Source organism: Sarcophilus harrisii, chromosome 4 (assembly GCF_902635505.1).
Source record: "Sarcophilus harrisii chromosome 4, mSarHar1.11, whole genome shotgun sequence".
Lineage (NCBI taxonomy): Eukaryota > Metazoa > Chordata > Mammalia > Dasyuromorphia > Dasyuridae > Sarcophilus > Sarcophilus harrisii.
Window position 1 is genome coordinate 416,060,440 of NC_045429.1, and position 24,080 is coordinate 416,084,519.

The 24,080-nt window shown below is 34.0% G+C and overlaps 1 protein-coding gene across 4 annotated transcripts in view; it reads left to right on the forward strand.

Moving 5' to 3' along the window:
* Positions 1-24,080, forward strand: part of MAGI3 (membrane associated guanylate kinase, WW and PDZ domain containing 3) — a 213,284-nt gene that overhangs the window by 126,844 nt on the left and 62,360 nt on the right. For all 4 annotated transcript variants that reach the window (XM_003769791.4, XM_023503475.2, XM_023503474.2 and 1 more), the window contains exons 5-7: positions 1,409-1,583; positions 8,697-8,776; positions 18,759-18,816. In XM_003769791.4, coding sequence (XP_003769839.1) covers positions 1,409-1,583; positions 8,697-8,776; positions 18,759-18,816 — 313 coding nt within the window. The remainder of the gene's footprint in view (positions 1-1,408; positions 1,584-8,696; positions 8,777-18,758; positions 18,817-24,080) is intronic.

Sequence of the window (24,080 nt, forward strand, 5' to 3'; positions counted from 1 at the left end):
GCTTCCAGTTCTATCAAAGTAGTCTGATTTGGGGCAGAGTTTGATAATTGCTTCTTTGATGTGAATTCTGTGAGCTACTGACTTGGAATTAGGTCTAACCAGCAGTGGACTGCTACTGGACTTAGACCCTGTCATTCTGGTGGGAAACTCTCCCCATTCCAAAGGACTCTTTCTTGAATCTGGGATGCCTGGAATGCCCCTACAAGCTTAGAACCCTGGTCTCTCTTTTGAGCTATGGTTCCACATCAATAGATATCTTCTGGATGTGGGTGTTGCATAGTTATCTCAACCTCACAAGAACAAATAAAAGCTAATTTTGTTTCGTGCCAAAGACGCTTTAGGAACTTTCCCATTTCAGTAGAGGACATTTCCATTTTTTTCCTTACCCAAGTTCCTAGCCTTAGAATCATCCTTGACTTGACATTCTTCCTTATTGTACATTATTCATTCTCTGTGATCTAGTTAATGGCCCTTTTCTGTCCTTTATACACAGCATTTCATTCCTCATCTCTGCCTTTGCACTGACCATCCCCCTAAAAATCATTCCCTCCTCATTCATCATTGCCTTATCTTCAGATACAACTGATGTACCACCTTCTTTTTAAAAAAGTTTTTGGAACCCCTAAATGTTATTGACCTGAAATTAGGTCTGAACAACAGCAGATTGCTATTAGACATCTATCAGTCATCTGGGAAGCTCTCCTGATTCTATAGGACCGAATTGCTGGCTTTCTTGGATCTGGGTTGCCTGCCCTGCTCATTCCCCTGCAGGCTTTAGAACTCTGGTCTCACTTGAGCTACAGTCCCACATCAGCAGATAAATTGGCTTCTCCTAGCTACATTGTATTTAATTTTTTTTTTTTTGGTATTTATTTTGCGCATATGTGCTCATATTGTCTCCCCCAATAAAATGTAATATCTTTGAGAATAAAGGTTTTTTGAAATTTTGCCTTTTTATTCCTAGAATTGTGCCTGCCACAGACTGTATGCTTAATCAATGCTTGTTGATTGATTATTCATAAATGAGAATATACTGCATATATTTAGGTCTTCAGGTTTTAGAATACCTCAAATCCATTGTATGCTTGGCAAATGAAAATAAAACTTTAAGCTGGTGGAAGCCCATATTATTCATACTAAATCAATTCAGGTGTTAATTTTTTAAAAATCATATATTCAGATGGGACAAAGGTATTAGACTTGGAAAATAAATATGAGAAATCAATAAATTCACTTCGGCTTTAAAGCTTATTTATATCTTATCTATATAAGCATGATAGAAATATATAAGAAAATCTGTAGTTTGTGTGTGGCATTTCATTGTAATGAAGGGGGAAGAGACTGTTTCTTTAAGGCAAAAACATACATTTATCCAAATTTCATGCTGTTCTCCTTTGAACACTTGTAGAAAACAAAGAGAGACACTCAGAGTCTTCTGACTGGATGAAGACAGTTCCCAGTTACAACCAAACAAACAGCTCCATGGACTTTAGAAATTACATGGCAAGAGATGAGAACCTGGAACCTTTGCCTAAGAACTGGGAAATGGCCTACACTGACACAGGGATGATCTACTTCATTGAGTAAGCAAATATTTGTGCCATTTCTAACTTCTCACAATGGTAATTGTCCAAAACTCTTTTAAAACATACTTTAAATATTACAAACAAGTCCCTGTTTTTTTCCTTTCATAAATTTTTAAAAATAAATGATAGTTTGATTCTCAATCTAATTATTTGTTTTCCCTCATGACAAGAGGTAGATTCAGAGACAGTTAATGATATAAATGTCAGTAATGTCATTTATACAATTTTCATCCAATAAGTCTGTGAACATGAATGAGTGTTTCACATTGTTCCCATGATCACTGTGACCCTTGCTTTTATCATCTTAGAAGTTGACTTTTTTCCTCCCATAAATCTTAAATTGATGAATCTTGCAAAAATCAGAGTTTAAGAGACTCCAAAAGCCATTTAGTCTAACCTGAATCTGACCTACAGTCCCCTTGACAATATCGCCAACTATAGGCCTTTCATCCCTTCTTTAAAGACTTTTGAAAACTCTCCCTTACCTCCCACAGCAACCCTTTTGACTTTTGTATTACTCTCTGTTTTAAGAGGTTTTTCCCTTTATTATATTCTTACTTAAACTTGCCAGAGCCAGAGAGAATAATTCTGTTCTAACTTTTGGCATGACAGAACTTGAAAATAGCTATCCTATTCCCTCTATGTTTTCTCTCCACAAGCTTAACATACCTATTCCCTTCAACCAGTCCTCATAAGTCCCTTCTTCATCTTGGCGATCCTTTTCTGGATACCTTTCATTTCATCAGTGTCTTTTCCTAAAATGTGATGTATCAAACTGAACGCTATAATTCAGGCATAGTCTTACACAGGAGAGAATACAACAGAACTTCCATCTCCTTTGTTGTGGACACTGGGCCTCTCTCTCTGCAACCAAAGATGCAGTTAGCTACTTTGGTTGACACATTATACCCTGTAGTCCTCTTGAGCTTCCAAGTTACCAAAAACAACACATTTTTCTTGTGTGAACCACTGTCCAACTGAGACTCCTGTATCCTGTTTTAAGGTTATAATGATAAGGTTTTGGTTTATTCTTGTCATATGTTTTTATTTTATTTATCTATTTTTATTTTAATTTAATTTTATTATTATTAGTCCAGAGACCCTTAGCATTTTTTGTGTGTGCAATTTGCTGAAGACTGTATACCCCTACTCATAATCATGTTTTTTAAATGTATAAATTAAAGCATACAGGATTACAAAGGAAACATTATATTAAAATAAAGATATGATTTTTTTTTTCTTCCACCCTAGTTCATGGACCATAGATTAAGAAACCCTTGTCTAGCCTTTAGTTGGTGTCAACTAAAAATTGATTAATTTAACATCTATATTATCATCATAAGCAGTTAACATAAAAATAACACTCTGTTAAGAATATTTTTCTTCAACCCATTGGTTGACCTTTGGGTCCAATCATTTTACTTCTCCTAGATCCTTCTACCTCTTCCATCATCTAGTCCATATTTCCTGTCCATAAGGATATCATGAGTAATTTTGCCCAGGTGAGGCACTCCACTCATCCACATCTGGTGCAGGCCCTTCCTCCACCAGCCAGACTTTAGTTGTCTGAGGCTCACACTGGTGAGGTGCCTTGCCCATGATCACACAGGTAGTAAAGATCAAAGGTGAGTATTCCTAATTTCCAGCTGCTTACACATTCTGCATCTCACTACTCTAGTAACCCTGTCAAGGAAGCAAATGAGATTGGTCTGGTATGACCTGTTTTTGATGAAACGTTACCATCTCTTTACGAATATAGCTTCATTTTCTAGATGGCAACTAATTATCTCTAATAATGCATTCTCCTATTTTAATCAAAGTCAAACTTAACTGACCTATTAGTTCACAATCTTCCCTCTCTCTGAAAATTGAGAGTTTTGCCTCTAATTCTATAGCCCCTCTCACAGTATTCCTCCTATTTATTTGCTCTTTAGCCCTTTTTTTGCCTTTGGTACATCACCGAGGCTGTTGCAATACCATGCTAGATGAATTCCTGGCTCCTACTTTTGTTACTTTCTAATCCATCTTCCACTCTATCTTTAAAATAATTTTCCTAAAGCACAGATCAGACAACATTATATTCCAAATCAAAAATCTTCAGTGGATCCCTCTTGCCTTTAGAATAAAACAGGAACTTTGCTTAACCTTACTCATCTAGCTCTAGCCTATCTTTTGCAGATTATCACATATTCTCTTGATACAATTTGCATTCCACTTAGCCAAAAACATTTATGAATCCTGAGCCCTGTCTCCTATCTCCTATTCTTGTGCCTTTGTAGGGCCAGACCCCTGAGTCAGAAGCCTACTCCTTTCTCACCTCCACATGTTAGAATCCCAAACGTTTTAGATTCAGCCCCTGGTAAGCCTTTTCTGATACTCTTTTTCTCCCCTTGCAATTATGTAGATAACTATCTCCTTATCTATTCTATTTACTCTATACGATATTTTCTCTTTGAGGGGGTCTTTGACTTTGTGTTCACTTATCCATACTACCTCATATTTTACAAACATATAATAAATGCTTGTTGGGTTGGGTTTGAATCACATCTCTGACAAATGTTCAGGAGGTACTGGTGCCAAATTTTTTTTATTACATTAAAATGTAGTTCGCTTAGGATTGGTGATTTAAATTCATGGCACTCATTATCTCCTTACTTGAGTTTCAACTCTCAGTTAACCATTTTTGTTCTATCCTTTCTAATCCAACAATCATTCTTGCAAGAAACAATACATAAAGTCACAGAATCTGACAGCTAGATCCAGAAGCCATCTAATCTAATCAGCATCTGATCAAGAATCTTCTCCCCTGTGCCAGGGTGCCCACGCACACACCCATTTGTCCACCCATTTTTTGCTAGCAAATCTCTAGAGAGGCTTAGGCCTTCTCCTCCAAGACATATCTTGGTCCCCTTTGGGCTAGCTCTAATTGCTAGAAGCTTTTCCTGTCTCCATTCCCCACATTAACAGATAATCTCCGAGACTCTTTCTCGGAGTTTTCAGTTCTGAACTGATCTTTCCCTAACTTTTAGCAATATGCACATATCTCTATAATATATAGCAACCACAAAATATTGGGTTTTCAGTTCAATTCAACAATTAAATTCCATAAAAATAAGTGCCTATTATGTGGCATTGTGCTATACGAGAATATGAACACAAACTAAAACCGTGCTAATTCTTAGGGACCTTAGATTCTGTTGGAAATATGCAAAGAGTACACAGGAAAATATAATAAAGAGCAATTTGAGGAAAGAAAAGAACATTAAAGACATTAATGGGAGGCAGGAGAGAGATTTGGACTTCACAGAGGAGATATCTAAGTTGAAGTGAATAATTTCACCTTTTCTCTGTGGTCTTCTTTCGTCATCTCTAGTTCATCTCAGCAGGAGTCTTCATTCCCACTGATAAAGATAGAAATAAGTTTTTGTTGTTCTTTTTGTTCTTCCCTTCCAGTTTCAGTTCATTCTGAGGTTTAGTTTTAAATAATACTCTTTTGTATTAATGCTTTTGTAGTAATCTATCAGTGATCTTTCACATAATCTCACATTTACATAACAGTTTTAATATAAAGTCACATAGTCCTCTTTAAATAGGTAAAACAGATTTTACTGTTCTTATTTTATTGATGAGAAAATGAAGCTAAAGATATTGTAGGCTCACAAAAATAATGGACACAACCCTATCTCTGAAACTTAGTTACTGTGTGACTTTGGACAAGTCACTTAACTACCTCAGTTTTCAGTCTTATCATCTATAATATGGGGGAGATTGGATTAGATAGCCTCTAAGATCCCTTCTAGCCCATGACCTTGATTAGTTACAATGTGCTGACCTAGGATTTAAATGAATGTCTTATGGTTATTTCTTATTGTACCATAAGATTGTAATCATAACATTAGATAAATAATGCAAAAATAAAAGAGTAAACTGAATAATGATACAAAGAAAAAAAAATACTGCAGTAGTTTGATAACAAATGGTGCTGTCATGAACCTGTTTATGGAGATATTAATTGGGTACCACATGTACTATAACAAACTAAAACAGTTATGTTATTCACAGCAAGGCAGGATGTTATATAAATGTTCTTTTGGAAGTTCCATTTTGGAACAAAAGTTTTGCATCTTTACTCAGCCCTGCTCTACTATCACTTTATGATATTAATGTTAAAATCAAATGTGAATGTTAAATTCATGATAGTTTCTTTAGTTAATCAATTGAGCATTTTTAAGTTATTGTAAAACTTAATCCCTTATAAGTTTTGAGTTTTTAAGAATTCACTAAATTTTATGTGTGTGTGTATGTGTGTGTGTGTGTGTGTGTGTGTGTGTGTGTGTGTGTGTATAAATTTTACTGAATAACAAGTTTGAAATGAGTACAGATCCTAGGATTTTTGTGAATGATCAACTTTTGAGACTTTGGACTTGTAGTGAATTATATTATGTTTTTGTTTCCTTACCCAAATTTAATTATATATACATGGGGCAGATAGGTATGTAGACTGCTCGGTCAAAGAATTCTTTCTACTGGTACAAATGGACAGTTGTCCAAAAATTTTTGTCTTTAAGTGACCTTTCTGGAGTTCCATAGATAAACTATGTCTGAAGCAGGACTGGAAAGCATCTGTTACAGACTGCAAAGCCAGCTTTCTTTTTGCTACCCCAAATATGAAAACAACAGAAGTTTAGTTTGAAGAATATTTGAGAATGAGGGCTTTTTATGTGTTCATAAGAAATATCATTCCTCTTTTTATTATATGCTAAACAGTCTAAAGCTTTGAAAATGACAGCCCATTCACAGAGCTCTATGTTATTTAAAGTCAGTTTTTCAGTAAGATAGAACCAAAGAAATTGTTTTTCTTGAAGTACCTCTTACAATTAGTCTTCATGAGTGACTAAAATGTTTATACTTTTAAACATACTGTGCTGTACACTGGATCTGTTAGTATGCTTCTTTTCTGTCTATAAAGATAAAAGTTCTAGCAAAAAAATAATTTATTATCTCTGATGCAGTATGTTGTTACATGCCCTTGTTATTCAGATGTAGGAATTTTTTTAAATAAAAAAGTATAATCTATTTATGCAAGACTCATGCTATAAGCTGCTATGTACTAGATCAACATTCCAAAATCTTTTCCTTCTCTGGTGACATATTTGATTTTCCTTGTCGATTGATAAAATGTTATTTCAAATAGGAAAAAAAAAAGCCTCCTACATTGGGGCTCATTGAAGTTTACAGTTTAGTTTAACAAATGTCTATGTCATTTTTCCTTCTAGTAATCTGCTAGTTTCTAAGCTTCTGAGAGGGTTCATTCTAGATAATTTTTACTAATTACTGTTCTTCAGTTTCTGAGATTTTTCTCTCAATAATAAGCCTGTAAGGTGGTACAATTTTTTTTTTTGTAAAAAACATTGTTCCCCCCCCCTCTGTTTATCAATTTCTAATGCAAGAAAAAGGTATGTCCAATTCTGTCACTGACTAAAGCATTTATGGACCTAGTAGACTCCTTTCTCTTCCACATTACCCACTGCTGAATAACCACTTATTGTTGACTGACTCACTGATTGTTATTCTGGGCTTTGTGCAAAGTGCTGTGGTTACAAAGACAAAAATGAAAGTCTTTGCTTTCAAGGAATTTATATTCAATAGGAAAAAAATAGTTTGTACACATAGAATAAAATGTATCAAATATATATTATATATATAAACATTAAATACATTCAATACATACGTATGTATACATCTACATACACATACATACAATAAAGACAAGGTTATTTGGGAAGGAAGTTTAAAGCAGTTCAGAGAATGATATAAGGCTTCATGTAGAAAGTTATGTTAGAGCCAGAAATAATTATACAGCTCGATTTGTGCAATAGCTGACAAGAGTGCCAGTCGTAGTCTCTAAATTTTTGATAAATAACTTTATTAATATCAGGTACACATTAGTGAGCTTGATGTCTGTAAAAAATTGAACTAGGATTTATTTGTAAAATGTTTTTGTCCCCTAATGGCTTGATATAAGCTTTAATTAATATTTTGTTGACTTGTTAGATATTCTCTTCCATTTTATTTTTTGATTCCTCATTACTCTGGATTCTTACAACTATGACTGTACCACTAATTGGCAGTGGGACCATTTTTATTTTAGAGGTAGTATCTTAATGACATAGTCTGAGGTTTGCTAACTCTGCCTTGTAAGTAAGTTAAATAACACTACTCTCTATAAACATCTTTGGGTTACTTCTGATAAAAACAGGAAGGGATGTGCATAGATAGCATGTACTTGATTGTGTTCTATTCTGTTTTTTTATAAAGTTACAACACACAGCTAAGCCCACACTTGGTTTTGTGGAATCCTTTGAATTTTCTAATTTTACTGCATGTTTACTGCATTAGAATCAACCATTCTTTTTAAGAAATATGTTTATTTATTTTGTTAAATATTTCCCAATTACGTTTTAAATTTTTAAAGAAATTTTGAATTCCAAATTCTTTCATTTCCTCCTACCTCTCCCTTGCTTCTTGAAAAGATAAGATATCAATTGTACACGTAAAGTAATGGAAACATATTTCCATATTAACCATGCTGAAAAAGAAAATCTACACAAAACTAAGAAAAGTAAAGTAAAATGAGTGTTTCAATCTGTATTCTGAGTTCAACAGTTCTTTCAGCCATTCTTTTTTTTTTTTTTAATCAACTCCTTCCCTCCTATTTTTCTCCCTCCCTTCCTTCTCTCCTAACCTCCCTTTCTTTTCCATTACATGGATTCCTAATGTCGTTTGTTTAGTGGGATAAGGTGAAGTGTGTGGTGATGAACATCAGCCCACAAATATAATTTTCACTGCTAATATGTTTCCTTTTGACACCATATTTACTAGAAGAAGCTTCATGTTGTCAGAAGAACCAAAATGCTTAACTTCTTCATATTCAGAGCTGAGGAAATAGAGACAGTGGGATTATTGGATCAGAGGTTTCAAATAGAAGTAGTCTGCAGGAAGAAGACATGTTTTCAGACCTTGGGGGCTGTTCATAGTTGTGTTTATAGTTTTGATTTTAAAACCATTTTTTTCTCTTTGCTGCTTCTGATTGGGATCTTTGTTCTACAGCCACAACACTAAGACAACGACCTGGCTAGATCCCCGTCTCTGTAAGAAAGCAAAGGCTCCAGAAGACTGTGAAGATGGAGGTGAGAAGATGGCAAGCTTGTCTAACGCTCCTGCCCTATTGGATTCCATGCCTAATTTAAACATAGATATACCCACAGAAGCACAGGGGAGGGGAGCATCAATAGCCAGCCATAGGATGAATGTCTTTCTATGGAAGATTTCATAAAATAACTTTCATTCTCTCCTCTTGGAATTCATACAAATGTACTATTTCCCTACATGAGTAAATATATGTCTGGTTACTCTTAGAAATCTCAAATACAGTCTTAATGCATATATATATATATATATATATATATATATATATATATATATATATATATATTTTATAGTGCTGTCTCGTTCTTGATCTTTCTCTTTCTCTGTCTTCCACTATCTCTGTCTCTTCTGTCATTCTCCTCTCTATATATGTGTATATACATATACATATATACAGGATATCCCCCAAAGTCTTAATTCTGTTTTAAGCTTTTAAAGCTTAAAATAGCACCAAGGTTTTAAAAATGCCAATCATACACATATAGGAATACACATACACATTTATTCATTCATTCATTCATTCATTAGTTCATTTATTCAGTCATTCATCTGTAAAGATATACAAATGTGACCTCATCAATGTGGTTGCTTCTCTAGTGGTTCAGGTTTTTTTTTTGTTTGTTTTTTTTATTCTACCTTGTCTTTTTCTGGGTACTTTTCTTCCATCTCTGTTTTTAAATCTTCCATAAAGGGTCTGGCCATTTTATTGGGGGTCTTCTAGTGAATTCAGATTCTCCAAGAGAGAAGAGGCTTGTAAATTATTATATACAGCACTACACTTGAAAAAATAACCAACAATTAATGTTTGTGTACTTGAAAATTTTGTGGTCCTAAATATGTTCATGTTCTTTGATTCTTTCACAATTGAAGGGAAGCAGCTAGACAAGACTGAAGGTCATTTTGTATTTTTGTTCTTTTTGTGGGCTTTTGTGGCCAAAAAAAATTAATCAACTAGCCTTTTGTTGATATGTAATAATAGATGAAATTGATTTAGCTTTCAGGTTACAAAATGTTTTATGAACATGATCAGATGTCAGCTCACAATAACCCTATGAAGCAGGACATACTGGGATGATTAAGTTTCCTTTCTATACATATGCCTAATTAGTGTTAGAAGCACTGACCATGACCAGGTCCTCAGCTTTTCCCAACTACATTATTCTAGGTAGTCAGATGGTGCAGTAGATAGAACACTGGACCAGGAGTCAGAAAGAACTTTATTCAAATTCTGACACACATTTACTAACTAGGAGACCCTGGGCAACTCTCAATAGGCATCAGTTTCCTCATCTATAAAATAGGAATGACAATACCATCTACCTCTCAGAATTGGCATGAAGATAACATTATTATTATTATTCCTTGTAAAATGTTTTATAAACCTCAAAGTCTTCACATATAAGTTTTTCAGACCTTATTGTTTATAAACTTTATTATTCACTTACAAATTAATATATTCATTAAATAGGTATCTTTCAGTATTGCCAATATTTGGCATTCATATAGCTTTATAGTATTTTCAAAGGCTTACTTATATCTTAAAATAATTATGACAGCCAGACTTCAAAAATTTACTATCTTCCTTTATTTTCCAGCTACTTCTTCCTAAGCTTCTTCCAATCTGACCTTTAGACCCATCATTGTACTTCTGTCTCAAAGATCATGAGTCAACCAATCAATAAACATTTATTAAATACCTACTATGTGCCAGGCACTGTGCTAAGCTCTAGAGATAAAAAAAAAAAGGGCAGAAAACAGTCCCTATCCTTATAGATTTTACAATTTAATGAGGGTAAGGAAATACTAAACACACACACACACACACACACACACACACACACACATACACACACGTCACAGGGTAAATTAAGAATAACTGAAAGAAGGCACTGGAATTAGAAGTTGGGAAAGAATTCCTGTAGAAAATAGACTTTTAATGGTACTTAAAGAAAGCCAGGAAACCCATAGGCAGAAAAGAGAAGAATATTTCTCTTAAGAGGGGCAACCAGAAAAGCCAATAGATGGAATGTTTTTATCTCCAAACAGCCAGAAGGCAGTGTTACTAGATCGAACATGGTCAGACTTGCATTTCAGGAAAATCACTTTAGTGGCTGAATGGAAGATGGATTAGAGTGGAAGAGACTTCCCTGCAGCTAATGAAGTAGTCCAGGCAGGCGATAATGATGGCCTGTATTAGAGTGGGAACAATGTCAGAGGAAGGAAAGGGGTATGATGTGTCAAGAGATGTTGCAAAGGTGGTATTGACAGGCCTTGGCAACAGTTTAGATATGGGGACTGAGTAATGGTGAGGAAGCCAGAATGACTTGTAGATTGGAAGCCTGAGGACTAACAACTTCTTAATGAAAAATGCAGTTGTGTTTGTTCTGTTTTTATTCTCTTTGGTCTCGTAGCTGATATGATCTTAGTGGTCACTCCTTTTTGATATTCTCATTTCCTTTGCCTCTCATGACAGACACTACTTTTGTTATTCTCCTTCTATCTGTTCCTTTTCTTTCTCTGTTACTGATTCCTTCTCACACAAAGTAAGTACTTAATAAAGACTTTATCTAAACTTTCCCCTTCCCCTAATTTCTCTATTTCTAATCATAACTAATTCCCTGTTTATATCATAGAATCTTGGTGTCATACTTGACTTTTACTCATTTTTACCCCAGACCACCAATTATTTATCAAATCTTTTCATCTCTATTAACATATCAACCCCCTTTTCTCCACTTCAATTGCAAGCATTCTATTTCAGGCCTTTTTTTAAAAATGTGCCTGAACTATTGTAAATGCTTCCTAACTGGTCTTCAAGCCTCTAGTCTAACATAGTAGACATAGACTTAATAAATACTGATTAAATGGTTTTTTATTCATTCATTCTCCAATTCAATTTCCACACCATTTCCCTCATAATTATGCTACCACTAAGATCATGTAATTCATTCTACTTAAAAACCCTCAGTGGTACAGTGACTAATGAAGTGACCAGTGAAGTTTGAACGATTAACCTTGAGATTGTAGAACTTCCACATTATGGTTTTAATCTGTCTTGCTTATTGTATATAGTGCCCCTTTACATATTTCTTGCTCCAGCCCAACTATATGATTTTTCATTTATGTATTCAAATTTCTCATCATATTTTTCTTGACTCTTTTTTATCTTTATTACATTTTATCTTATATCATTCTTGTTTGTGTTCCATAATTTGTTTATTTTAATTGTTTGACTATTAGATTGTAAGAGTCTTGAGGACAGGAATCATTCCTGTTTTCTTCTTTTCATCCCTACTACCTTGTACATAATAAGCCATGTGTTTTATAATGTTTTTAATCAATGACCCATGGTATTCTTATCAGATCTTTAGACGACTCCCAGCTAGGGATTGCCAACTAAAATTTAGGATAACAGTTGAAATCAAAAAAGATCTTGACAGGCTGGAACATTATATTGAAATTAGTAAAATGAAATTCATCATTAATAAATATAAAATCTCACACTTGGGTTCAAAACTGTTAAAAATAGAAGATGGGGAAGAAACAATTGATCAGAAGTTTTTCCAAAAAATATCTTGAGATTTTAGTGGTCTTGCAAGCTTCAGTAGATGTCAGCAGTGTGATGTGTCCCACAAAGAAGTTAATGTGATCTTGGAAGCTCAAAGCTTCCAAGAATAAAGAGGTGAAAGTCCCTTTGTACTTTTCCTTGGTCAGACCACATGTGGAGAAATGGGCACCATTTCTTGAGAAAGATATTAAAAACCTGGACTGCATTCAGGGGGGAGCGATTAGACTAATGAAAGTTCTTCCATGATATGGAAGAAACATTTAAAATAAGTAGGAATATTTAGCCTGAAGAAGAGAGCAGTGGTAATGTGAAAGCTACTTTCAAGTTTTAGAAGTACTGTCATTTTGAAAAGGAATTAGCATTATTCTACTTTGCCCCAGAGATCAGAAGTTGCAGAAGCAAATTTAGGCTTAATGTCAAGAAAAACTTTTAAATAATGTTGTGGTTGTTTCGGTTGTGTCCAACTCTTTGTGACCCTTCTTAGGGTTTTCTTGGCAGAAATGCTTAAGTGGTTTGCCATTTCCTTCTTCAGCTCATTTTATGGATGAACTGAGGCAAACAAGGTGAAGTGACTTTTCTAGGGTTATACAGGTCTAGATCTGTGATTTCATTTATGTAAGAAGTTCCCTGTTAAAGAACTTCCTTCTCATAATTCACTTTGGTTACCTTGTTTCAAAGCATATTCTTAGGAATTGCTTGAAACACTTGGAGGCCAAGTGATTTGCTACAGTCCAGTTAAGTCAGTAAGCATTCTTTAAAGTACCTATTATGTATCTGGTACTGTGCTAAACTCTGAGACTCCAAAGCAAGGCAAGTACACCCTATCTTCCAAAAGCTCACAGTCTAATGGGATTATGAACTTTTTGTTGTTCAGTCTGTTCTGACTCTCTGTGACCACATTTAGTACCATTTGTCCAGCTCATTTTACAGATGAGGCAACTGAGGCAAACAGGGTGAAGTGCCTTGTTCAGGATCACACCAGCTCACAGTTTCTGAGGTCAGATTTGAACTTAAGAGAGATGTGTCCTCCTGCCTCCCAGCCTGGCACGCCATCCTACTGTGCCCTAGCTGCCCAATTATGAGCCTAAGGTCATGGACCCCTTTTGTGTCAGAAGCAGGGCTGACTTCTGAAGCCAGCTCCCCATTTATTAGTTCATGCAGCCTCTAGAGGTTCTGGACCTTAACCTTTCTTTTCTCCTTTTATTTTTGGTGGTAATTTTTAAAATTAGGTTATATTTCTCAGTTATCAAACATTTACATTTGGTTCCTACCACTTCTTCCCTCATTGATTAAGCAAAACCATTGTCACAAATAGCTGTGAGTACATAAACAAAATAAATTCCCATGTTCTCCCTTCCCAGAAATGTGTCTTGTTCTGCTATTCACCCAACACCTCTATTAGGAAATGTGTAGCAGTTTTCATCTTCCAATAAGAATCATGGTTAATTGTTGTAACCAATCAGAGTTCCTAAGTCTTTCAGAACTGAGTTTTTAAAATGTTTTTGTTTTTGTTCTCTCTTGATTCCTTTGATTTCAGTCTGTATCATTTCATTCAAGTCTTTCCAAGTTTCTCTAAAACTGGCTGGAGGCAGTTGGTGGCTCAGAGGACAGAACATTAGGCCTGGCATTAGGAAGAACTGAATTCAGATCTGGTTTCAGACCCTTAGTAGCCAAATGACCCTGGGCAAGACAGTTAACAGCTCCCTCCCTCAGTTTCTTCTACTATATGGGGGGTTATTGTGAATCTCAAGCAAGGTAATATTGGTAAAGGGCTTTGAGTAGTACTTGTCATTTAGTAGGTGTTTAATTATGGGTACTTGTTTCTTTCCTTTCTTCCTTTTGTCATTTCTTAGAGCTCAATAGTTTTCCATTAAATTCATATACAATAATTATTCAGCTCTTCCCCAGTTGATGGACACCTCCTTAGTTTCCACTTTGTCTCTACAAAAAGAGCTGCTATAAATATTTTTGTACAAATAGGACTTTTTCCTCTTTTTCTTTGGAATACAGACCTAGTGCTGGCATCACTGTATCAAAGAATATACATGATTTAATAACATTTGGGGCATCGTTCCAAATAGCTTTCTCAAATAACCAAACCAATTCACAGTTCTATCAACAGTGAAATATGCTTCTTTTCCTGCAGCCCTTCCATCTATCATTTTCCTGTTTTTTGTTTTTTTTTTAAATTTTTGTGAACTTTGACAGTCTGATTAGTGTGAGGTAGAACTCAGAATGTCTTTAATTTGCTTTTCTCTAATTATTAGTATTTTGGAATTATGCCTTTCTTTTCATAGGTTGATCCATATTAATTATTTTTAACTGTCCTATCACTGGTGACTCATTGAATTCATAGTCTACTAATTATAGATCTTTTTCTCACACAGGATAGTAATTTCTGGCCATTCTACTTTGGGATATCTGTAATTATTAAAGCAGACAGCTAGGTGGATAGAGGCCAAGCCTGGGGTCAGGAGGATTTTTCTTATTGAGTTCAAATCCAACTTCAGACACTAGCTGTGTGACCCTGGGAAAGTCACTTCACCTTGATTGCCTTTGTTTCCTCATCTGTAAAATGAGTTGGAGAGGGAAATGGCCAACCACTCCATTATCTCTGACATGAAAACCCCAAACAGAGTAACAAAGGATAAGACATATATAAAACAACTGAACAAAACAAATTCTTCATGAGTTTATAGACTTGGATTATATCCTCTTTCCATCTTTAGTCTGTCTTCAAAATGTCATGCCATTGCTTGATTTTTTTTCTAGAAGGTTTCATGTTTTTTTAAAATGTCTTACAATGGGACAGCTAGAGGGAACACTGACTTAGAGCACCGACCCTGGAGTCATCAGAACCTGAGTTCAAAACCACCCTCAGACACTTAACTTATTAGCCATGTGAGTCTGGGCAAGTGACTTAACCACAGTTATCTCAAAACAAAGAAAAAAAAAATCCCAAATCTCTTTTGAAAATGATTCATTGTGAAACATTACAGTTTCCAAAAACCTCGTCCTTTGTTATCCAGTTTTCTAATACCCTTCATTGGATCAAGATAAATCTTATGTAATTCTTGGAAAATTTGTCTGGTAACTTAATTAAACTTAAATATTTATCTTTGTTCAAATAAAAACCATTAGTGTTACTGTTAAATAATCAGTATAAAAGTATTGATTAGGAGTTTGTTTTACTTCTAAAGTTCATCTTATGATGACTAGTGGAAAGAGTTCTGAGCTTAGGGTCAGTGTAGATTTGTGACCTTAGCTCTATGGATTTTGCATAGCTTCAAATGTTAGAGGAACATCAGTTATTGCCATTTTAGTGAAAGAACTTACATTTTAAACTTAAAGAGGATTAAAATTTGACATCATTTTTTAGTTTTAGAAAATGTTAAAAGAATTTACAAAATTATATTCCAGTGTTTCTGAGTAAGACAATAACTTGTCAGTCCTTTTTCAGGGAGAAAAATCCTGTTAAACTGAAAATGAAGACTTCCTGATATACAAGAAATAGTATAACATTTGCATCTGATTTTTATTGATGTTTTGTCTTTAAGTAGTCAATAAACAAAGCTTTTATTTCCTACTTGGTGGAGAGATACAGAGATAAAAGTGAAATCCTCCTTTCCTTTCAGGAATTTAATTCTGTTGAAGACAAGCCAGATGTACATACTTAAATTTACACAAAATAAATGCAAGGCAGTTTTTGAAGGAAAGATACTAACACCAGGTGGTATCATGAAAGGTTTCATATGGAAGGTGAAGATTGAGCTGAGTTTTGAAGAAAACAAGGCATTTTAAGAGAGGGAAGGGAGATCTTTGCAGGTGTTGGAGACAGCCAAACATGGAGAGAGGGGTTGGAATGTCAGACAACAAGAAGGTCTGTCCATCTGGCCTGGAGAGTCTAGGAAGGCAGGGAGTAATAATAGATAATGAAGATGGAAAGGGAGGTTGGCACCAAATTGTGAAAGCCTTTAGAAATTGGAAGAGTGTGTATTGAATCTTAGTGGCAGCAGGGAACCATGTAGCTTATAGAATAGAAGAATAACAAGTCAGAAAAGAGACTTGACGTTTTAATACCACTTTTATTTTTGAATTTGTCCAGTTATTTAAACTGCTATGTGGCAGGCTCTGCTAAATGTTGGGGATGCAAAATGAGGCAAAAGACAGTCCCTGCTTCCAAGGAACTCATAATCTAATGAAGAAGACAATATGCAAACAAATAATTTTGTATCTATATGTAAACACAAGTTTGAATATATATGATAATTAGGAAATAATTGACAGGAAGAAAGCATTGGAATTAAGATGGATTAGAAAACACTTCCTGTGGAAGGTGTTATTTTACTTGGGACTTAAAAGGAAGACAGAGGGACCTCAAAAGGCAGAGCAGGAGAAGGGAATGTGTTCTAAGAGTGAGAGACAATCAGAAAATGACCAAAGAGGAGGAATGGGGTATCTTTTTTATCTTTCCCTTTTTCCTCCCCAACTAATTATCCTTTGTATTCTTAAAAAATAAGGGGGGAAATTTCTAGTCATGTGAAAAAATGCTCTAAATCATTGTTGATCAGAGAAATACAAATTAAGACAACTCTGAGATATCACGACCCACCTCTCAGATTGGCTAAGATGATAGGAAAAGATAATGATGCATGTTGAAAGGGATGTGGGAAAACTGGGACACTGATACATTGTTAATGGAACTGTGAATGGATCCAGCTATTCTAGAAAGCAATTTGGAACTATACCCAAAGAGCTATCAAATTGCATATACTTTGACCCAGCAGTGTCTCTACTGGGCCTGTATCCCAAAGAAATCATAAGAAAGGGAAAAGGACCCACATGTGCAAAAATGTTTGTGGGCGCCCTTTTTGTAGCGGCAAAAAACTGGAAACTGAGTGGATGCCCATCAGTTGGAGAATGGCTGAATAAATTATGGTGGTATGAATGTTATGGAATATTATTCTATCAGAAATGATCAGCAGGATGATGTCTGAGAGACTTATATAAATTGATGCTAAGTAAAGTGAGTAGAACCAAGAGAACATTGTATACAGTAACAAGAAGATTATGTGATGATCAATTCTGATAGTTTAGTAAATCCAAATAATAGTTTATGGGGGATAAGATAGCACATTCCTTTTGCTTCTGATTAAAGTAAACATCCTTCTCCCTTTAACTGAAACTTGGCTCAACATATGATGCTTTTGCAAATTGGAGGCCAATCCTTTATTCTGTCTATGCCTAAATTCCTACTACCACCCAAAAACCAAAATACACAAGGCCAAGCACAGTGATTGTCCTATTTTTTGTTTCCTCTACTTTTAATCTTTGATAATCTTTCTTCTTTTTAAGTTTATATGATTTAATTATGTCTCCCTCTCTCTATCCTTCATAATTTATCTTCTATATCAGTCAGTCACCTTTCTCCATATTTTAACATTGAAACCCTGGTCTTCCTCTCTACCCTATCATTTTCAGTTATTCCATATAACTTCGACACACAATTACTGCTACTTCTCTTCAATTTGCTCCTCCTCTTTGTTTGCTAAATTCCTACCCATCTTTTGAAATTCAAGTTCAGTATTGTCCTTTACTACCCTTCCAATGTTAACAAATTTCCCCTAATGATTTGGTCCCTACATTTCCCAATAACCTTTAGTATAGTGACACTTTGCTGTGAAAGTCTCTTATTTGCTTATGACATCTTGCTATCGATTTTTATGTATACTTTTAGCTCCTTATAGACAAAAACTAGATTTTATGGAAACTGTAGACTTTCCAGCCAACTAGCACTTCACATCAGACTTGGCAAATATTCTGCTCTTGATGGGTATATTAGTTGATAAGCATGGAAGCAAATTTCAGCAGGGCTAAAAGGTCATTTTCTTATAAAACTTTAGTTCCTATAAAAAGAACTATTGCATGATTAGAATATGTAAAAGAAGAGTTTAGAGATAAATTAGCTTATAATTTAGAGTTTACAAATGAATCACTTCAAGATAGCTATTTTGTTTTTCTTTATTTTAGATTATCATGTACAAGATGAGGAATAATACTGGTCACCAGAGCTAAAAATTTCTAAATGTGAACTAGGGGACAGATTTATAATTTCTTGTACCATTATAAAGAAAAAATTTGCACTTTTTTTCGTAGTTAGTAATTGATTTTCTTTTAATGTCCACTAACAGTTTTTTCCCCCTCTGGGAAATCTCTCTCTATTCTTTTTCCTTCCAAAAATCTACTTAGTGAAATTACAAACGCATAGATTACTTTAACATTTGCCAAATTGCTATTCAGTAATTTCAGAGGATATTTTTTTACATGGCATTGTTGAAATCTTTTATATGTATATAGAATCCAATATTTTATTTATCTTTTACTTCTGTTTATAGAACTTCCTTATGGCTGGGAGAAAATAGAAGACCCCCAGTATGGAACATACTATGTTGAGTAAGTTGCTATAGCCATTATATATTTGTCTGGATATCATTTGATTGGGCACATAACCTTAGAAAGCATTGGATTATATAATTTCTGCTTGCACAGCATAGCATTCAAATTTTCTAAATAATGTCATAGAGTAAGAAAGTTACTAAGAATATATGAATATATGTATGCACATACATATATGCATACACATATACATGTATATTCTCACATAAGATTTGAAATCTTATTTGATATTTGAAATAATTTTAATGGGTTGATGGGAAACATTCCAGATAATTAGCAAAAAGAGTTATCACTATTAATATAGATTGTAAATGACATAATAGTAGGTAAGAAGATATAAAATTAGTAAACTGAAATAGGTATCTTCAGGTATTTAAAGGATTTTCACATTTTATCAGAGTTTTTTTTTTTCAATACAGAGAATAAATACAATGTCTGTAGGAACCCTGGATGAGAATTACAAAAAAAGTTAGAGGTAGAAAGGCAGCTAGCCCTGAAGTCGGGAAGACCTGAGTTCAACTGTAGTCTTAGACATAACACTTCTTAGCTGTCTAATCCTGGGCAAGTCACTTAACTCCACTTGCCTCAGGGAGAAAAAAAAGTTAAGAGGTATTCAAAAGTGGAAAGTGAGCTTCCTCCTTATTGAAGATCTTTAGGCAGAGAGTGAATGATCACTTATCAGTATGTTGTGGTAGCACTGGACTAAATACTCACTGAGGTTCCTTCCATTTCTAAAATTCCATTATTCTAAAATCATGTGATTTTTAAATAATGGTAGTCCCATTTTCTTAAGCATTATAGCATGATAGTACAGTCTTTGACTGTGAAGGTTTTATTGAAAAGTGTCAGCATTGGACAGGTTTCAAGCCCCAGTCCCAGTCCTATCTTTATGTAACTTTGGGCAACTTGCATCCTCACAGGTGAGTAAAGTTATAGGAAAAATATTTTGTAAACTTTCAAGTTCTCTGTTATGAAATGTCATCATTATCATCACCTAAAACTATTCTTCTATTATTGTTTGATGATATTCATGTAAAAATAGTCCTGAGATAAGGGACTGTCCTGTGGTTCTTTTATTTTTAACATTTTGAATACTATTGCACAGGTGGATAAAATAGTTGGTTTTTATAATTGAATAATACTATTAGAATGTAAATTCATTTTCTGGCCTTACTGAAAGCCCTACTACAGCTGAAAGTTGTCACTGCAGCTCCAATAGCAGACAGGACAACAGGGGATGATAAGTATTTGATCCTGTTTCCCATAAATCATATTTCTTCTACTAGTTTTGAAAATTTTTTGTCCCACAAGAGCTTATCTATTATGAGTAGTTGGCATAGTAAATTAAAAATATTGTTCTAAAATATTTGTGGATCTGTTTGGTCAGGCTGCTTATAAGTATAGTTTATTATGTAATGCCCTAGTCATAATGTAATATATTGGCTGATTTCTAAAAGATATTTTGAAGTTTATATAGTATATATAAACAGGTTTTGTTGCCTGTCAATTCATCAAAAAGATAATAAATCTCTGTTTAATGTTTTTATTTTATTTAAAAATTTGAGTGCTAAACTCTCTCTTCTACTCCCTTCCACCCTTCTTGAAATGGTAAACAATCAGCTCTACTTTATATATGTATAATTATATAAAACATTTCTATATGAGTCATTTTATAGAAAATTCAAATGAAAAAAACTGAAAGAAAGTGAAAATAGCTTTCTTCAGTCTTTATTCAATCAGTATCAGTTCTTTGACTGACATGAATTGATGCTAAGTGAAATGAGCAGAACCAGGAGAACATTGTGTACAATATTGTGGGATGATCAACTCTTAAAGACTTAGCTCTTCTCAACAATGTAATTACAAAAGACAGTTCTAAAAGACCCATCATGGAAAATGCTATGCATGTCTAGAGAAATAACTAGAGTTTGAATGCAGATCAAAACATACTATTTTCACTTTTTTCTGTTGATTTTTTTCTCTTATGGTTTTTCCTTTCTCACAACATGATTAATGTGAAAATATGTTTAATATGAAAGTACATGTATAATAGTTTGCCATCTTGGGAAGGGAGAGAAAGGGAGGAAAAATATGGAGCTCAAAAATCGTATAGAAGTGAGTGTTGAAAACTATCTTAACATGTAATTGGAAAGAAATACTATTAAAAATAAAGCACTAAAAAAATCATGTCTTTCTCTAGAGGCAGATATTATGCTTTGGGATTGTCTTAGATCATTATATAATTGAGAATAATTAAATAATTCATAAACTCTTAAGCCTAAACCTTAAAAAGTTAGGTAATTTGCTAAAATTCAAGAATCAGATTAAAACAGAAAGAGAGAAGGATGGAAGGAAGAATGGAGTGAGGGAGGACAGGAGGAAGAGAAGGAAAGAGGAAATAGGGAAAGAAAGAAAGACTAAGTATTTACTATTTTGTCAGGTAGTAGAGATACAAAGATAGTCTCTGAGCTCACAGAGCTTACATCTTAATCATGGAAGAAAACACATAAGATGGCACTGGGAAGCTGGCCCTAGGGCAAGATCAACAAAGAATCTGGGGGATGGAAAGAAGAGAAGTTAGGAGTTGAATCAGATTTTGGAATAAGAATGGATGGCCAGGGGGCTTCAAAAAGGAGACCTACTCACTAGTGAAGGGCTGGAACTATAATTCATCTCCAGTCTCCTTATGTAGTACTCTCTTCATTATACTACAACTTAAAGAATTAATTATACAATTTAACTGTTTGAAAGTCATTATCCTCTAAAAGGGGAGCACTAATTTTTATGCTTTTCAGGTACAATAATGTTAAATAATGTAGCAATATTTTTTGTTTGACATTTTGTTTATTTAAAACAATTTTAGTCCATTTAGAATTCACAGGCTCTTTTATTTCATTTATTTATTTATTTATTTATTTTTAGGTGTTAAAGACTCCTTTGGCAGTCTTATGATTAAAGTGCATTAAAATCTGAATGTTTTTAAGTTAATAATTCTCCTATAAGTTTCCGTGCATTCTTGAATAAAAGAGATCACAGCCATTGCCTATGTAAAATCCTAGATTTACATGAATGATAATATGATTTCCATTAAGAAAATTTGGAAGTGAGTTTAGGGACATTCCTGTGGCGGCCAACCTCCTTGCTCTCCTTATTTTGACAGTTTTTGAAATGACTGAAAGCAAACAGCAATAATTATGTGATTTGTACATGATTTCTAGGACAAGCTTGTCTTAAAAAGGATAATTTATTAAATTACAAAAGTGCAGCTTGTACTCAGGGTGTACATTTTAGTATGGAGCCAACTGAGCTGTGGAGCTTGTTGGCTTGATTCCCAGATTAGTTAGGTTTTCATCTACAAACATGGTAATCTATAGTTAGCTTATGGATAGAGATTAAAAAGATGTTATTTAAATGGCTACTCCATGGAGCTATTAGTTGTTAAACCAGATGGCAACATGATTGTTATTGGCAAGGTTATTGGAGTAGGAATCCAATTGCATTGTCACTTTTTTACTGATGACTAGAGCATAAGACCTTGAAAATGAGTAAGTAATTCATTTTTCAAAAGATTGCTGAAAAGACTTAATAGGTTCTTCATAAAAATGCTGCCATTTTTAGAAATGTAACTTTGACATAAAATTTTTTTCTGTAGTAGAAATGTATCACATAATTTGGTGTGTCTATATATTTATAAGTGAATTTGAGCAAATGATAAAATTTTAAAGGTTAAAATACTTGTATCTTAATGATATTTCATTAGTTCTAATTCTGTATGAAATTATAATTGTGTTTCTTGGATAAATTTTAAATTTGCTTTTTGAGATATCATATTTTATACTATAAAAAAGATGTAATGAAAATGACAGTTAGAAATTATGTATTACATATAGAAATGTTTTTGAAAATAGTAAACATTTAAAATCATTTTTATTTATGTTTAATTTGATTTATAACTGATCAAATAGTACTTTATTTATTATCCTAGTATCATGTAAAAATTTCATGAATCATCCATTTCTAAAAGAAAGTTTAGGGGCAACTAGGTGGCACAGTGGATAGCACACCAGCCATTAAATCAGGAGGACCTGAGTTCAAATCTGCTCTTAGACATTTAACACTTCCTGGCTGTGTGACCCTGGGCAAGTCACTTAACCCCACTTGCCTCAGCCAAAAAAAAAAAAAGAAAGAAAGAAAGAAAAAAAAAAAAGAAAGAGTTTATTCCAGATGGAATTATTTTAATGTAAGGAAAATACAGTCAATTGTATTATTCTCTTAACTAGAATTTTTAACTCTTTTGTCTTTTAAATATTTGCAGGAAGGTGATTACTCATTTGCATGTTCCTACTCTGTTCTCCCACATCTCATCAAAGGTGTAAATACAAATTACTACTTTTTGTGTTCTGAAGCTTCTGGTGAAGTGAATCATTCTTACTCCAAAGGGACTTGAGGCTCTTTCCAAACAGATTTTTTTTTTTCCTTTGATGAATGTCTGCTTCTAATAAAAAAAAAAAAATTACATATATCTTCAAAAGAAGGTCTCTCCATTAAATCCCTAACTCTTATAAATAAAATAACAATACTTAATTTAGCTCTGGCATTTTTAATTTGAAGAAGGGGAAAGAAGGAGGGGCATTTCATTTAACTCAATGGATAAAATATACATAGTATATCTCTGAGTTGAAGTGAAATCAGATCCAAAAAAATATCTGACATTCTCATAGAGCTGAAACTTGGTAGTCTTATGTGCTTGGGAACTAAGAAGTATTTGCAGCAGGAAAGGTTAAACATTCCCTTCCATCTGCGATTCCTTTCTTTTTCACTTAGGGATTTTGGGGTTCTTAGGAGTGTAGTATCATAAGGAATTGAAGTCATCTAATCCAAACCCCTCTTTACAAATGAAGACAGAAAGGTTACAAGAAGGGCCTCAAGCCCTACAGGTATTAAATGGCAGATTTGGTATTTGAAGTGGCAGATGGGGTATGTCTTCTCATCCAGCATTTCCTTATGTACACTGCAGAGAAAAATAGAAGTTGTTTCTACCTTTATATGCAGGTTTGTCAGCTTCAGATTCCAAAGCTATTTTATGCTTTACCTCATTATTTGATGATAACTGTTGCTCACTGCTAATTTGTACTCATGTTAAAATACAGTTACCACTTGGATTGTAATAAAGTTTTGAAGTACTAGAATATCATTTTCATTGTTCATCTGCAGTAGTTTTATGTTGATAGAAGGTGTTAATAGCTTTGAAATAGAAAATT